The sequence below is a fragment of the Haplochromis burtoni genome, unplaced genomic scaffold (assembly GCF_018398535.1).
Source record: "Haplochromis burtoni strain Fernald_Lab_line unplaced genomic scaffold, NCSU_Asbu1 Contig_215, whole genome shotgun sequence".
Lineage (NCBI taxonomy): Eukaryota > Metazoa > Chordata > Actinopteri > Cichliformes > Cichlidae > Haplochromis > Haplochromis burtoni.
Genome location: NW_024582576.1, coordinates 389373 through 406862, shown reverse-complemented (window position 1 = coordinate 406862; position 17490 = coordinate 389373). Strand labels below are relative to the sequence as shown.

The following is a 17490-nucleotide window of genomic DNA, read 5'->3' as shown; positions in this document are numbered from 1 at the left end:
TGATGATGCCGTTTGGCTAAATCTATCGACGTTCAGATAAAATGATAAAAATCTGTAGGGTTGCTCCCTGCAGCAGCAGTCACATAATTGACTTCCCCAAACACTATGGCTCTTAGTCCCAGTCTGCTACTTCCAACTAACTCTAGAGAGTCTAGAGTTTAAATTTTAAATTCAATCTATTACATTTTCTGTAGTTACTGTCTAAAAATGCACTGTTACTATGTTGAATGTTCATATCAAACATGTATAATGAAGTTAGTGGACGCACGAGCAATTGCCAGTGGTTGGAAACTGTGGAACAACTGAATTTAATGAACATAAAAACAATAAAAAAACAAGATTACACGGAACAAAGAAAGAAGCTTTAACTGACCTCAGGTCAGCAGGTAGCTTTAAAAAAAACAAACAAAAACAACAGGGCCGCAGTGAAAACACCCTCAGATCGGATTCAGTGATCAGTCAAATGATCTGGAAGCGGCACTGGTGACCTTACTAATATGATTGTAAAAACTGAGCGGTCCAAAATAGTCCCGAGGTTCCTGACTTGCTTGTGTTTCAGAGAACGAGATGATAAACATGAATACGTCTTCTGTCTTTGACTTTGTGGATCAACAACAAATATTTCCATCTCATTTCTGTTCCGTTCTAAAAACTTTCAAGAGATCCAACAGCCAACGCAGCTTCTTAATTTGTGAACAGTGGGTCAGATCAACTGTGTATGAATGATATATGATGATTCCTCATGATAGTACCAAGTGGCAGCATGTAAAGATTAAAAAGTAATGGACCTAGGACAGATCCTTAGGGACCACCTGATTAAATTTTGTGCAGATCTAAAACTTTAGGTATGATGAAAACCATTCACGAACTTGACCTTTTAATCCAGTTGAATAAAGGTCATGATGTATTTTATTTTCTTTAAAAACAAACCAAAATTCCCATCAGCAGGAATTGTACTTTACAACAAACATCACTAAAAGTGAGTAAATAGAGTTTATAAGCGGCGAGTATTTACTGAGGAAATCTCTGTCAGTGGAAAACGCTACGAGCAATATGAGCTTTTGGATACACAGACAATTTGTGTTAATTCACTGGGATTTGTCAACATGGAAAACTGTTCTATATTGTGTTTCCTTTGAGCCCAGCAAGTTATGGGAGTGACAAATAGCCAGCTGCATTTACTGATCGCAAACATACAGAAACAGTCCGAGTGTTATTGAATTCAGCAGTGCAGCTATGAGACCGCTTTAGTCTCGTGCACCAGGGGATTTGAAGGGTAGTGTTAATGAGCAAACACAACTGAAAAGAAAAAAAGCTGTTCATATGGGCTCTGTCCAGGGTTTAGACTTGGCTCTAGATTTCATGTCTCCAAGCAGCAGGAAGGACGGCGGCGCTGGCTCTGGGTGAGATGCTGTCTCAACGCTGGCTGTAATCTCTGACCACCAGCTGCACATAGCACCTGTTTATCTCTCCTACAGAGCGCTTTTTAGAGGTGGCCAGACGAGCGCACAGACACACACAATAAGCATTAATTCAGGGACCACGCCGTTTCTCCGTATATTTCTCTATGTGCTGTTAGAAGCTATTGGATGCAGGGGGAATCTAAAGGCAAGGAGTAGCGCCACAGATGAGAGCACCTGCCTGTCTCTGCCTCACAGAATCCATGCTTTGCATCACAACAGCTCAGATGCTCACTTTTAATAGTTTTGAGCTCTGGAGCATGAAACCAACTTTGTTTTTGTTTTTTTTGTGTGTGTGTGTTTTTGCAGCACAATCATTATTTAATAAGGACGAAGAGAGGCGAATGACACTAATAACAAGGAGCTTGGCGGGCTGCTTCCTGGAGTTGATCTCCGTAGGGTCAGCCAGGGGCGCCTGGCAAGCAAAGAGACACGTACCTACGACTGAACAGCACATGAAAACATCCAACAGTCTAAATAAAGGCAGCTCAGTTATTCACCCATATGTTCTAGAAACTTGAGGATCCTTAATGAGGCGATACGAGCAGCAATTACAGATTAACAGTGGGGCTTCTGAAGGGAGCAGCTACATGTAAACTCTGATTTAAAACCAGAAATAATCCATTAAAAAAAGAAAAAAAGGCAACATAAATTCATTAATTTTTCAGCAGAGTGCACATTGCAAAGAGCCAAGTGAAAGAGATTATTCAAGGATGCTGTAATTAATATTGCCGTAGAAGAAAAGGCCAGCGCAGCAGCTGCTGTGTATTACAGTGTCTCAAGCGTTCAAATGTGAACGAAACCACGATTCAGGTTTCTATTTAAACAATGCAGCCTACCTAAATTTGCTGGGAAAAATTCCACTGGGACTCAATGTGACCTATCTGCTGGTACGACCCATCTACTGCAGATCATGAGACTAATTATATATTCCACTGAGATGATCTGTCCAGCTCTAACCTCAGCTGCCGAACGGGTGGAGGATGTTAATTCAGGAGGTCACTGGATAATGATTCCACGGGGCACTGGAGAATTCACAGTAAAAAAAAGAAAAAAAGATTCAGTCTCTGGAGTGAAGAGCGCTGGATTTAGTTGAGCTAAGGAGGGGGAAAGGTTTCTGAATGTAACCTAGCACGTCTCCACTCAAGGAGGTAAATACAAAAAAAAAAAGTTCAGTGGTATTAAAGAGCCGAGTACACCATGAGAAGCTTTTTCAATTCCCTTATTCCTTATTAACTTAATAAAGAATTATGAAAGAAGATGAGTGGAAAACACTGAAGACTGACAGGTCTATTGGCAAGAGCCTCAAACGATGCTTAAAATAGCAAATCAGGAAGTTCATTACTATCTTTTAATAATGTGTGTCATCCATCACCGAGAAGAGATCGCATCACATGTAGTACCATTACTCATGGCTTTTACAATATATATATATTAGACATCACAGTAAGGCAGAGCGCCTTAATAATAAGCACAAAGCTCAGAGTTTAAGAGAATTGCTTAAGGACACACAATTGAATCTAAAGCATGACTGAGGTTGTGCCCCCAGGCATTACAAGATGATTTATGGTGGCCATAAACTTTCTATAAAACATGGACGTATCTTCAGGGTCTGAAAAGTGAAGCCAGTGCGGAATTACCTTAAACTTGGGCCAAGTCCTGTTGCAAAACGAGCTCCATGTTAAGACAGACCTCTGCTCTCTTGTTCTCAGACCTCAGAAAATGCTCTCTTGATGAGTTTATGGTCTCAGTCGCTATCCGGTTGTTCAGTGATGACGCGACGAATCCTACTTCCGGGTCTAAAGTAGTCTGCGTTTAATATGGCTTTTGTGTTGTTAACATGTTTAATGTTATGTATTTTCTTCTATTTGATCTCAAAAAGCTCCTAAAACAGTCAGTGATCACTGTTGACCTCCCTCGGCTTTTATTACCGCTAATCATTTATTTAAGCTCAGTTTTTAAAACCTTAGGATGTAACTACAGCCCAGCCCATGCAGCAGTATATGAATGACTAACCTCGTATTGTGGATGGATTATCTCAGTTGTTCTCCTGGCTGAAGTTTGGTCCTTTTACAGCATCCTGCCATGCGATTACATTTGTTCCTGACCACCGAGAACACTCACGTTAACTTTTATCGAGTGGAAAAAAAGTTAGCTTGTTTATATTATGCTAACATAGCTGTGTCGCTAGCGGTCACGTAGCACATCATTATATACCAGCTAGCCCAACTTCAGTAACCCTACAAACGTCACTGCTGTTTAGTTTTCTGTCTTCATTTATGCTGGAAGTGATAGCAGAGCTGTACGTTTTAATTTGTTTCCAAAACCCCGCAGTCAGGACATGCTATATTGTATTTAGATAGAAGCTAGCGAGCTAACTCCCTGCTAACTTCTAACTCCGTTAAATGTCATAAATTCCGTTTTCATGGATGCCTGGATGTTAAACTCAATTGTTACACCTGGTAGAGCAGAACGCTGATCATTTTATTAAAGATGAAAGACTTTAGACAGTTTTTCAACTCTCAGTAATGCCATAGTGATCGTTTGATATATGGACCTGCAGCGGAGTTTAGGCCCAGACACGGCTAGTGACGTCAGACTGAACAACCGGATTTGGAGGTCATGATGTTCATTTTGTAAACTATCATCAATAAGGGTGATAAAGCAGATGCTTTATAAGACGCTAAATGCTTTCAGTTAGCATCATAAAATCTTACACGCTGCATTAAAGTATAAGAGTAAAAGTAATTCAGAGTGGTTGGCTCTCATATTGGCACTGGCGATGGTTTTATTATGTTTAAATATGCTTCATACGCCCAGACCCATGAATTCATATCAACTTAAGAGCTTGAACTAAAAACAAACTGTAGAAATTTTATTCTTGTTGTTTTATAGTTCACCATCTGTTGTAGATGACACCGCTAACCGCAAATGGGAGACAATCTCTCAAAACATATATTTTTACCATTTTATGGATTCTTTTATGCATTATACTGAACTGAATTTATAAAGAAGAGTGTGCTCATTAGGACAAACAGCAGAAAACTAAACTTGCTGGAAAGAACAATTTAAAAAGCAAAAGACACATTTAATAAGGGCTGAATTCTATTCAGTTTCAGGTCCTTGTACTGCACGTGCTGGCCCAATGCGCTTCTATTAGTAGAGCAATGAAACTAATCTTTGTAACCCACAAATATACTGTATATTATTCAGATTGACTGATGGTTACTGGGAAAGTTATGGCCCTCCACAACAGTCCCAGTTGTGGAAGGTCACTAAGCCAACTCGTTTCTGCACAATATTCACTTCTATTTCTTTATAAGCTTAGTTTTGCAGCCCTTCACAACAGTCCTAGTTTCTCATGTGGCCATTTGGGAAAATTAATTGCCAACGGCTGGATCAAGAACCACGAATGACCTTTTAGTGTAGGATAGCAATAATAACATTATTAAACCCTAATAATAAGATACGAGGTCTTGAGACAGACTACCACTCTTTCACCTTTTTTTGTATCAACTAATATATTGATGAAATCAGTCCCGTAACATTTCAGAGGAGACTGACCTGCAGCCACTCTCTCTGTGATTTTGCAGGCTAAAACTCTGAGTTTATATCTCAGTATATAAATCCAAATCTGCCTTCTTCCACTCTAAATCTTTCATATGTTAAAAAAAAAAAAAGAAAAGAAAAGAAAAAATACTGATCTAGCTCTGCACCCCAACCATCTGCCTCAGCCTCCGGCTCTTTTCTACCCAGGCCTCCCTCTGGTTAATCTCAGTGTTACGCACTCCTTGAACACATGCACTTATTAAATGCTTATTAGCTGAACATATCACTTGGTAACAAAAAAGCCCTTTCATGTCGCGCTTCAAAGCAGAGCGTCCCTGTTAAATCCCACTGATGGCTGTATGTTGTTTACCTTTCCGATCCACCTTCCTCCACCGCCTCGTCCTCTCCACTGTTCTGCTATAGTTAGCAGTCCTATCAATTGCTGTCAGAAGGCCTAAAGCTCCAGGGACTACAAGGCTTGCAGCGAGGAGAAAAAGGTTGGGTGTTAAATTTAGTGGGCTCAGTCAGGAAGCTGCAGATTTTGTGTTTTCTAGGTCAGGTAAGTGCCAAGTCGGCCAGAAGCCTCTAACTGAGGCACACGGGTGAAACATGGACAGAGAGGGACACTGGTCCAGAGAGGGATGACGGGGGGGAAGAGAAGGAGGGCAGCCCGTGTCTTTTCTATTAAGTTCTCCAGAAATGTACTGTGCATTCTCCATTGGCTCAGGTTAACGTTCAGCTCATGCCTGTTGTTGGTAAGAATGATTTAGAAAGACGTGCCTAAGTAAAGGGTAACCCGGAAACGTGCAAATGCGCCCACTCCCTTGCACCAAACACGCTCCTCTCACCCACGTTTCATTCTGGTAAGAGTGCTTTGAGTGAGTCGAGAGAGGAAAACACAGTTTCAGGGTCGGATAAACATGTCATCCTGGGAGAAGAAAGAATAATTTGCACTTTCATTTGGTTCATTCCACTGGATGTCTCCTGCTCCACAGCGGCTGCTGTCAGCCTGCAGGAAATGAACGTGTTTACTGAGCTCGGCCATCCATTTGCTCAGCTGCGGGAAGACGGTAGGCATGACCATTAATACCGGACTTCTCTGAGGCTTAGCTGTGCAAAATGAAGCTATGTGATACAAGCAAAGAAAAAAGAAAAGAAAGAGGGATACATTTTCTTCTCTAGTATAAGAACAGTCTCAAGTACAGATATAAATACATATAAATGATGGCACTTGCAGCACAAGCACACCTGCATAACAACACATTATTCTAGCAGACTGAGAGCGCTTCGCTCTCCAAAGGAAATGATTTGCTTTAGGCATCATTTACAAAACTCTACAGAAATGTATTAACTTTTCAACATGCAGTGCTATCTTCAAAAGCCCTATTTGTCTGACTAACACCTCAAAAGTTCAGTTCATCGTTTAAGGGCACGTTCTGCATATCTGACTAGCTCGAGTCAGTGAACTTTTGGCGCTGTGGCTACAGTGACAGTAGATAAAGGATGTACGTGACCAGTCAACCAGTTGGTTTCACTACTTTTTTTCAGTCCCATTTATCATTTAGGAATAAACCAACATATTGGTTGAATGTTGGTATCGGTCACAACTGGCTGTGTTGAATGATATCTTCATATCAACATATAAGATGGAATTGACTGCAAGTGACTGATATTTATCAAGTGTGTCACTTTTAAATTTTAAAAAATCTGATGAACAAAGATGAAAATAACAATGCAGATTAGGCTGAGCCTATCGTCCATCGTTTGTACAAGGACGATTTATTTATTTCTTTGCCCATGAGTAAGTTTGCTAATAACGATGGAGCTAATAGAAGCAGTCAACAGAAAAAAAAATAATAATAGGAGCGCTGTTTTAACAGCAGCCTTTTTCATCTGCGAGCAAATGCACCCGCCTCACAGTGCGCCCAAATGTAGCGCTTCATTTACTCAAACTCACAACAGAAAGAAAAAAAGGCAGTAGCCTATGTTCAGAAAAAAGCATTTGTACATGGGCAGATAAAATGCTCATGCAAGTTAGTCGTGCTCGCACTATACGTCTGCATAAGCGGCACACCACTTTGGTTACGTTCTTAGGTTTCATCCGGTTTAAACATGCTCCTTCAAACCTCTTTCATCCGGTTTAAAGCCAACGAAATCCCACACTGGCAACTTTATTTTTGTTTTTGCAAGTAGTTCGTCCATGTTTGGACTTCTTCTGTGTTGTAAATGCATGAATCAGTCCGCCCATCAAAAGGTCTTGTTGATTATTGGACTGACGATTGTCAGTTGGAATATTTTTACATATCGCCCAACCCTAATACATGCCCTATTTTACTAATGTACAGACCAGCTAACTGTTGGTTCTAAGATGTTCTGAAGCGCTGACAGACAGCAGCCGCTGCCTCTTTGCAACAGGAAATTGTAAACAAGCAAATCAGTGTGGTTCTATAGTGATTTAATGTAGAAAGATTAAAGTATTGTTGACTGCCAAACTAATTAATCTTTCAGTTCTCGTCATGAGCCATATCCATGGGACTGCTATGACAGAATAAATTTAACAAAGAAATGAAAGCACAAGATTTTACAGAAACACAGACAAAAGCTGTGGATGCATTTAATCTGGATTTGTCACATTAAAGTGAAACACCGGTTGTCCTCTCAGAAACGAGAGAGGAAAAAATAAAAGAGGATCTGTGCTGAATGCACTAAACTAAGAAACACTTTACATACACAATGATAAACTAATACAAAAATTGTAAAGACACACTTGCCTGTCTGTGCTTTCCTCTAGTTTATATAAAACAGACGTTTGAAGCCGTTCGTGTATGAAGGCGAGGAAATGTAAGGACCACATAATGAGGATTACATGCATCAAAGAAGGTAATGGAGACCAAAGATGCACAAAAAGGGCCTGAAGGCTCATCTCCACTATGGGTTTACTGAAGCTGTTTGAGGTGTAGCTGAGTGCTCCATTAAGAGTGGAAATATCTCATACATATTCATCAACATGATATAACTCGCAGTTTGCCATCTGCTATCTTGTTATATATCACAAAAACAAGAAACATACACTTTATATAAAACATGGACGTAGCCATCGTGATGTCATCCACAGTTAAGTCCCCTTATAAGCCTGAAGCTTGGCCATACCCTGAATAGCTGTCCTTCCTGGCTTTTCTAATGATGACCTTTAGTTGCAAAATGTACTTCATAATTTATTCATCATGACCTGAAACGAGTGACTGAGCCCATAAACTCATCGGGAAAATGTGGACAGGGCAAGAGAGCTGAAGGCAGTTTCCAAAAGACTTCTCTAGTGCTTTGCAACCAGAGAAGTTTCCCTCTGCTGGGAGTTTAAAATAAATAAATAAATAAACACAGGCACTTCGCCTTTGGCTTAATTTTTCATTCTCGGCGGCTACGTCCGTACGAACATATTTGGTGGAGTTCACACTTGACATTTTGGCCATGTCAGTTTGGAGCTGATGCCACTGTTCAGGAAATTTAAATATCAATTAAGCCAGCAGTCACTATCCGGTCTTTAAGTGACTTTCGGGTCCAAACTACTCTGCGTTTATTAAGGCCGTTGTGTTTCTAACATTTTTTAATGCTTTGTATCTTGCTGTATTTAATCTGAACAAGCCCTTAAAAAGAAGTCAGTGATCACTGTTGACCTTTCTCTGTTTTTATTACCGCTGTTCAATGTTAAACCTGATAAAGCATTCACACCGATCACTTGATTAACGATGAAAGAATTTAGACAGCTTTTAACGCTCAGTGATGCCGCAGTGTTCGTTTGACTTTGGGATCTGAAGCGAAGTTTGGACCCTGAAACGACCAAATGATGTCAGACTTAAAGACCAGATTAAGTTTGGGCAAGCCCGTAACTGAAAAACAAACAAAAAAAGGAAAAAAAAGGTGCTTTTCAATGGTTTTCCACTCACACCACTGCCAAAAATAATGGATTAATCCTGAAAAGTCAATAAAGGAATGCTTTTGTTATTATGAAAGTAATACCAACAATAATCCAGCAAAGGAGAATTTGGACTTTTATTAAAAGTGAGTCTGTAAGATGTAAAACTGATCGCTGTTTTCACTGAGAATGTGCGATATACCTAGTTTGCTACCTTTGTTAACTACAGGTATTTGACATCATCATAATCCTGACTGGTCACAGCTCCAGTCCTCTCTCTAGCTGAGGTGTCCTTCTCTGGGCAAAAGTAACTTAGTTCCACATTCATTCCCTTGTGAGACCGACCGCTGACCGACCCGTCAGTATTACAAGCTTTCACAAAGGCATTGATTGATTGATTTGTGTCGGTAAGCCCTGCCTACGTTAACTGGCAGGCTTTCTGCTCTTACTACAGCACATAAGCAGTATGCAAACATCATGCTGGCAGACTTGTTATTTCATTCTTATTTCCAAGCTGACAAAGACAAATAGCCTTTAGGATGATGACTAACCACTACATTTGACAAATGGGACACAGCATCAGCTAATGCAGCTGCAGTTACTGTGCTGCCAACTCCCCCCAAAAATAAAGAGCAGTACAGAGTTACTCTGTTACACTAAACTCTGTGGCGAACAACTCAACAGTTTTGCAATGACGACACAAAGTATCAGTTCATATCTCATCAGGTACTGGTAGTTAGAAATAGGCAGTTAGTCAACTCTAAATATGGAAAGTTTTAAATCAATTTCAGATCACTTTGTTCTGGTAAATGTGGTTGAGCGCATCCAAAGACTAAGAAAATCAACCCCTATAACTCCTTTAACTACAAAGTCAGCTTCACACCCTTCTTTTGGATGGTTTGTTACTTAATTTTGTCATACTGAAGGCACTCACACCCAAAAATTGTCAATTTATAGTATCTTCAAAGGTTGCAAAGACATAAATATCTTAAAGACTCTTATCTTTCCTGAGGTCCAGCCTGAGGGCACGGCATCGCTGATCAAAGGACACAAAGTTTGCAGGCAGACGGAAAAACTTATCTGACCTTTTAATGTCAAATGAGAATTATTTGATCGCAGATTCTTATCAGTTTTAATCAGAAAATGTAACCTTATCTGAAGAAAAACGCTGGCTACTGTCACAGTTTTGAAATCCATTCTCCATGCTTCTGCACAGATATCAAAAAAATGTGGAGGTGGAACAAAGCTCTCTCTCCTGTTTGTAGAAGGTACATAATGATGCTGTACATGAGAATACTGATACTTGTGTTATTCTCTGGGGAAGAGTGGTTGGAATGATAATGAAGACAACCAAGAATTTAACCCTATTATTAGTAGAAATGCAGCAATACCCAGAATACCCTGATGATTAATACGTCTATGTACGAAGGCACACTTTGGCAAAGTTGGACGGTGATGAAATAAGATTCAGGCTCCAGCGGAGAATTTAGAGGTCATGACAGCTTTCTGGCTCGCAGCAATGCTGCCATTCTCATTTTCTACCCTATAAGTTATATTTTGTTGGCAGGAATGTTAATATTAACGCCTCCAAATGGCCTATTTTTTCTTTTTTGGATTTCACAATCTGCTGGTCCATTTCTTGTAGATAAAAAAAAATATGGTTGAAATCATACCGTTGAAATAAATAAACCAGGGAATATCAAGCGTGGTATGTTAAAGCAGCTATTCTTCTTTATGTTGCTGTGCAGTGTAGGTTTACTCGGTGAAACCTATAGAGGTGTAGTGTAACGGAAGAGCGCGCATTTCTAGGCTAATTGGTTGCCGAGGGCTATGCTGTGGCTGAGCTGCGAGATGAACTCTGCAAAACCAACTTTCATCGACGTAAAGATGAGAGTTAGTTTTGAGAGGTGCAAAGAAGGGAGGGATGAGAAGTAAAAAGCAGCTACTGTCAGTCTTTAGAGACAGGAGGACTGATTGGCCGTCTGGGAGCCCAACGGAGGTTTAAAAATACAGAAAAAAGTTGAAAACGTTGAAGGCTTGATCACCTCCTGACCTTTCCATAGATATGATGAGTGTCACAGCCTCTTGTGGTGTCAGTTTCCCTCATCTCCATCTCGTTTTTACTCCCACTCATTTCCAGCAGCTGTCTCTGTTCGTCTGCCTTCCCATTTCCATCCTAATGAGGCTTTATTCCCACTGAAGCATCTGCACGGCACAGGGAAAGACGACGCAGGAACCGCCGGCTGAGTTCATCCACAGCTTCTGACCTTCCCTGTCTCTCTCCATCCACCTCTGTTCTATCTGTTTAGATGTTTACCTGTCCATGTGACTGTTGACATTAGGAAGCTGTCACTAAACTGCTGTCGCTGCCAATGACTGTCATGTCCCCCTCGAGTGTTAGCCCCCCTCCAGAGCTCTAAAGCACAGGCTTTAATAAGCCCAGCAAGAGAAATGCCAGCTTCCTATGCAGCCTGAGCTGAGAACATTGGAGTGACAAAGAAGAGGGGGGCGAAAGTCTGATGCACACAGGGAAAAGTTAGAGAGGAAAAGAGACAGCAGGAAATTACTCTTACTCTTAGGATGTATTTGGCCCAACAGGCCTAGCTGTCATGATACAGATGAGCTACAGCCTCCTGGAAAGCAGCTGCCATTACAGTCTCCCCCATCTGCTGGAAGGCAGACGCTTCAAAACAGAGTGAGAAGTAAAGAGAGACGGCAGGAATTCAAACAAAATTAATGCCATATTTTATCTTTAATAATCCTATATATTGCTTTACCAAAACAGCTTGTTTTTGTGTTTTTTTAAAACTACCATCTCTCTTAAACCAACTTGAATTGAACAGTGAGCACAGCCACTAAGTTCTATGTAACAAAAATACAGGGATGGGAGGGAGACGGTACCTGCACTGACGTTTAAAAAGAAGGAATAGGAGGAGGAGGGGTGGAGGTGGTGGAGCTCTCCGACAGGGGGAAAACTGAGATTTCAGTAAAGCTCAGTCCAAAGCACTTTCCTAATGATTTCCCTGTAACATTAGTCCTCGAGGACCCCGTCACAGCAGACTACTGTGAGCAGCACCAGACAGTTAATGAGACAAAAACAAGAAGCTCTTGCAGCCAGGAGGATGCTTCCAGATGAAGCTTGATTAACTTAATTGATTATCTGTGAATAAGTCTTGAGCCTCTCCTCAGTTCTTTATATTTTGCCTGTACTGAGCCAGATGATCTTCTTGAGCAACATTTCTTTAGACTTTCTGAAGGTTATTTAAAGTTTTTCTTTGGACATTGACTGCTTTTTCACCCATTTTCAGTCAAGTCCTTGTACTGATCACTTCCAGAGCAAAATTTTTGGTTTCCTTTTGAAAACCACTTACAAAGCACACAACTTAGCAAAGAACCAATTTTAAATTGTATTGTTAGTGATTTTGTTACTAGCACCCTGTCACAAAACACACCATTTCTTCCCATTTCTTTGGACTGGACAAGTAGGGCACAGAAAAAAAAGAGGACAGGCCGAAAAATCTATGTACACCAGAGGAACAGTACTTGAAATTCATAGCAAACACCTGACACAGGACCTGAAAGATGCACCTGGTCCTTCAGTTGATCCATCTAGTGTTCACCAAAGCCTCATCTCATGGTATCAGTGAAGGGTGGCTGTCAAGAAGCCATCATCAAGGAAGGGAAACAGGGAGAAAAGGCTGAGAGATGCCAAATTACACAAGAACTGGACTAAAATCAGTGGCAGCAGGTCAGAATTTGACATTTCTGGTTCAAATTGCTGGTAATATGTCTACAACCACCTGTAAAGCTCTGTACTGTACAGCTCTGTCATAGTTTGGGTCTGCATTTCAGCCAGGGTGTTGGGGATTTTGTCAGAATTGATGGAATTATGAACTCAGAAAAGTACCACCAGACTTTGATGCACCCATGCAATACCATCTGGAAAGCGTCTGACCGGCAGCAGCTTACTAAACACAACAAAACACCATCATTCATGGACTGACCTGAGCCGTGTGGCATCATCTTAGCAGAGAATAGAACAAAAAGGCAGCTAATATCGAAAGAAGAGCTCTGAATGTCCTTAAAGAAGCCCGGAGAAGTATTCCTGAAGACTACTTAAAGGAATTCCAAAGAAAGGTGCCTAAGAGAGCTCAGGGTGTGCTGAAGATAAAGATGCTCATACCTAATATTGACTCTCAAGCTCATTATGTAAACTCTGTTTTTGCCTTTTATAGTGTATTTTCATGTACGTTTTCCAAATTTAAACTGATGCACCCATTTCCCATTACCCAGCAAGTTAAAAAGAAATAAGGTGTGGCTCAAACTTTTGCACAGTCCTATATTTCACACCTATAAAATGTTTTGGCTTCTGATAAACCTTTAAAAGCGCTGACCTGCTACTCCAACTATCTAACTGTTTTAAACAACACGCACTTACCAGCAGTTGTGTTGCGTTTTTGTCAGGTTAGCGGCTCGGACCTAAAACAGCCCTACATTATCTCTAATTCAGTTCTGGACCCAAGCTTTTATTTGTACTCCTGTACTCGGGCACAAATTAGACTTTTCAGGTACAAACTGTAACACCCAAACCCACGCTGTCATTATGCCAGGATCAGCTTACATTTTCAGACTGCAGTTGTAGCAGCGGCTACGCTCGGAGAATTTTGATGCAGGATCTTTGGCTGCCAGCAGGCATGCCTCCCTGTGCATTTTTTTTTTTTTTAAACTGGTGACTGAAGGTAAAGGTTTCACCGCGCATCTGTCAGCTGTCAATTAGGGCACTTTAAGTCCCAGAGTGCGATATGAGTCCTTGCGGTGCTTAGTCAGGGGCAGAGTACGTCTTCTGTAGTAAGAGTCAAAGTGGTGTCTGCACAAGCTTTTAAGCTAGATAACACAAGGAGGAGCTCTTATAAAACAAGAGTGAGACTGAGAGGCCTGCTGCAAGAAGATACACACCCAAGTGCTGAGATTGTAAAGATGAAAAGTGAGCAGAGGAAAATGAGCGTTTCAGGAGAAGGACGCGGTTTCCTCTTTTTCCCCTCTGGCAGCCTCACAGCAGGGAGTTATGAGGTAGCCCCAACCTACCTCACATCTCCCCGCTGTGCAAGAACGAGCTCAGCAACACAAGCATTCTCTCTCTTTCTCGAGTGCATATGTGCACATCTACAGTGCCGCATGCCGATGAACCCATTTTCTTGGAGCACCTACACAAGCTGCAATATACAGATCATGTTTCACAGCGCTACAGCGAGAGGCAAACACCTCCCTCTGTTTGTGCTTCATTCTAGCTTCGCCCTTCTCTTCCCAACCACACACACCAACACCTTTCTCTTGTGAATTTTATTTTAATCCTTAACATAAAGACAACTATAAATTAGGATAACCAAACCTGTTTTACTACCTCCTACACCTCCCCCACTTAAGTGTGTTCAACAGGAAGCTAAAGGTTGGTGCTGTTAAAGTGTTCAAAAAAACAGCAGGAGCTCGGTGTGAGGCCACAGTGGGCCAAAGAACACACACAAGATGACCTCCAGCGAGGACAAAATGTATCTGGACGTCTCTGTGAGCATCTGTCTCACTGTGTAAATGTAGCACAGTGTCTGTGCGTGCATGGCTGGGGAGAGATGCAGCACAGCTGAAAGCCGGCGCTCAGACGAGGACCCGGTGCATCGTCCGTGTCTCATCTCAGCCAGTTTACTTAAAAACTCTTTAAGTTTGAATTTTAAAGCCGACAATGTGAATGAAACTTATTTACATGTGGCGTTCATCTCAAAGAAACTAGAGTGAGTGTAAATTGTTATTCTAAAAAGATAATGCTTCCCGGCTTACTGCGGATCCACTTCAGTATCATAAGGGAAGTGACAGCAGCTCGAGGGAACAAAGCAATAAGTAAAAATTAACATAAATTCACATGGTAATGTATTCAGCATTGGGCAATGACTTACAGAGGGACATGTTTTTAGAGGGGAAAAGTGTTTTTGTAGAGAGCAACGAATTTGCACAGGCGTGCACAGACACAAGTATAATGAACAAATATTAGCAGTGATATTTGGGATTTAAAATGAAGATAAACTATTCCAATCTCTGGAGCCCGAATTGTGTATCTCTCACACACACACACACACACACACACAGTCCTGAATTCATTACTGAAGTCTCATCCAGACGTTCAATTGGTACACAAAGGAATTCTTCGGCAGGAGGCAAAATAAAAGGCCCACAAGTTAATCCAAAATGACTGTTTTATCAACAATGGCCACCAACGGTGATATTGGCACCTGTGACAAGGTTGAAAAGAACTGTGGGTAATTTAGTTTCACAAAATGCAGCGTGCACACACACACGCCAAGTTCTCCTCCTGCCTCTATTCAGCCCAACCGCGCGATGACAAATAGAGCCGCAGAATTGTGCTACTCTGTAATTAAATTGAGACGTGGGGTCAAAATTCCCAATAGATTGAGTGAGATGAAATATAAATTGGCTCTCCTCTGACTTTTTAGAAATAATTACATAAGCTGCATTTATAACTGTTATTAAATGAGCAAAAACAGGACGGCTCTGTTAAGCAGCACACGAGAACTAAAGTGTAATCCCAGCGCATTTAGCTTAGTTTGCTCTGATTCTTTAGAGATGACGACTGTGGTGGGTAATTAAGGGCAAACAATATACAAGTCGCATGAAAAATGGAGACCACATTACCTTTCCAAAGCTCCCCTTCCCGATGGCCCGCAGTATCTGGAAGTGGTCAAAGTTTACTGTGGAGAAAATGAGAAGCAGTTAGTGAGAACGTGTCAGTTTGAGTTGAGCTATAAAACAGGGAACATGACATGTACAGCACTGTGCAAAAGTCTTGAGCCATCCCTCATTTCTTTATTTGCTTCCAGGGATCCGGACTTCCCTATAATCTTTAAAGTGGTATTAAGGAATAGCTCTCCAGGCTTTTTAAAGTGTTTCTGATTTTTAATCCAGGGCTTGTATTTGACCAGTTTTTGTCTGTTAAGACACTTCACACTAATCTATGAAACATTCAAACATAAGCAGACACCTAAGTCACGGAAAGGACCAGAAAACTTAACAAAGAACCAATTTTAAATTGTATCTTTACACATTTACTTGCGGCCTATTGCAAAAAAACAAAACCCCACATAATTTGTTCCCACTTCTTTAGTTGAAGAATGCAGTTAATAACACCGTTAACACAGACTGACCTGGCAAAATACAAAAAAAAATGAGGGGGTGGTTCAAGACTTTTGCTCGGTACTGTATGAGAAATGGAAATCCAGACTCTATGTGCACTTCACAATGTATTGGTGCACTTTGGCAGTACTGTGAAGATTAAATGTTTCTTTCAAAGAATTAAAAAGTAGGGAGCACAGTGGGAGAGAATAATGTGTGTGTTGGATAATGAAACATGTGAAAGATGGAAAAGTAGAAATAATGAATCACAACAGTCAAAATGTGAAAAAGCACAAACATTTTCCCTGGAGGATCTGTGCAGTGACACACCGCCACAGTATCGACGATTAGGAAGCACAACAAAACCCCAGAAATAACATTTGTTAAATGAAGACTTGGCTAAACTTTTTTAAACTTCACATCTGAATAACAAATAACACACGCAGCACATAGAAACAAATATCTAAAATGAGTTTGATCTAGATCGCAATAAAATTTGACACTCTTCCATAAGTTTTATGATCGACTTTTACAAGATCAAATTTGAGCAAGTAAAGACATTTCACATGAAGACCAGGAGAGTTGTATTTCAGAAAGACGTCCAGCTCAGAGCGCTGACTCATTCATCTTAGGTTTTTTTTTTCTATTTCAGTATGCATAGTAACACAGCCAGATGTTTTCATTCATTGCCACTGGAGCAGATGCATGTGTGTGTTCTGCAGACTGATTGAATCCTTCTGTACGCAGCTTAAAATGAGTCCTGAAGGACATGGTTGGATGGAAGTGGTGAGGAAGAGTGTCATGTTTTTTCCTCTGTAATAAATAAACAAAATAATAAGCACAAATATTTTTGTTTTCCAAATATATTATTTATGAGCGCTGAACATGTGATCAAGATTAGACGATAAATACAAGATTAATTTCACTATTCTGGTGTATTTCTACCTACCTGACTCATTTTTTAATTAAATTAATGCAACATGTGAGACTAATATTTGTAATCAGATCTTAATTTATGCAATTTTAATTCCAAATTATCCATCATAGACCCCAGAAAAAGCATAAATAAAAAGAACACCCAATCCATGATATTAAAAAAGCCTTGATCATTAATAGCAAGTCTTTTTAATATTAATCAATATGAGTAAAGTTAGCTTAAAGGCAAAAAAAGCTAAAACCCTTGTTTTTCAGGCAGAGGAGAAAAAGAGGGGCTCTGTGTAAGATAAAGAAGCATTTTTTTGAACTGTGAATTGTGCAAAGCTACTCTAGTAGAGTCCAAGAATAAGAATATCATGTTGGAAATGAAGATGGGGATGATCAAAACGCATTTCCTCCAACAAATAAATGCTATGGAGAGCAGAGCTGCTTCAACATTTAAAAAAACAAAACAAA

At 40.5% G+C, this 17490-nt stretch overlaps 1 protein-coding gene across 1 annotated transcript in view; it reads right to left on the bottom strand.

Moving 5' to 3' along the window:
- LOC102295086 (serine/threonine-protein kinase 32C) overlaps nt 1-17490 on the bottom strand; it is a 121285-nt gene that overhangs the window by 42271 nt on the left and 61524 nt on the right. The window contains exon 2 of the mRNA XM_005936844.3: nt 15622-15677. Within this exon, the coding sequence (XP_005936906.1) occupies nt 15622-15677 (56 nt within the window). The remainder of the gene's footprint in view (nt 1-15621; nt 15678-17490) is intronic.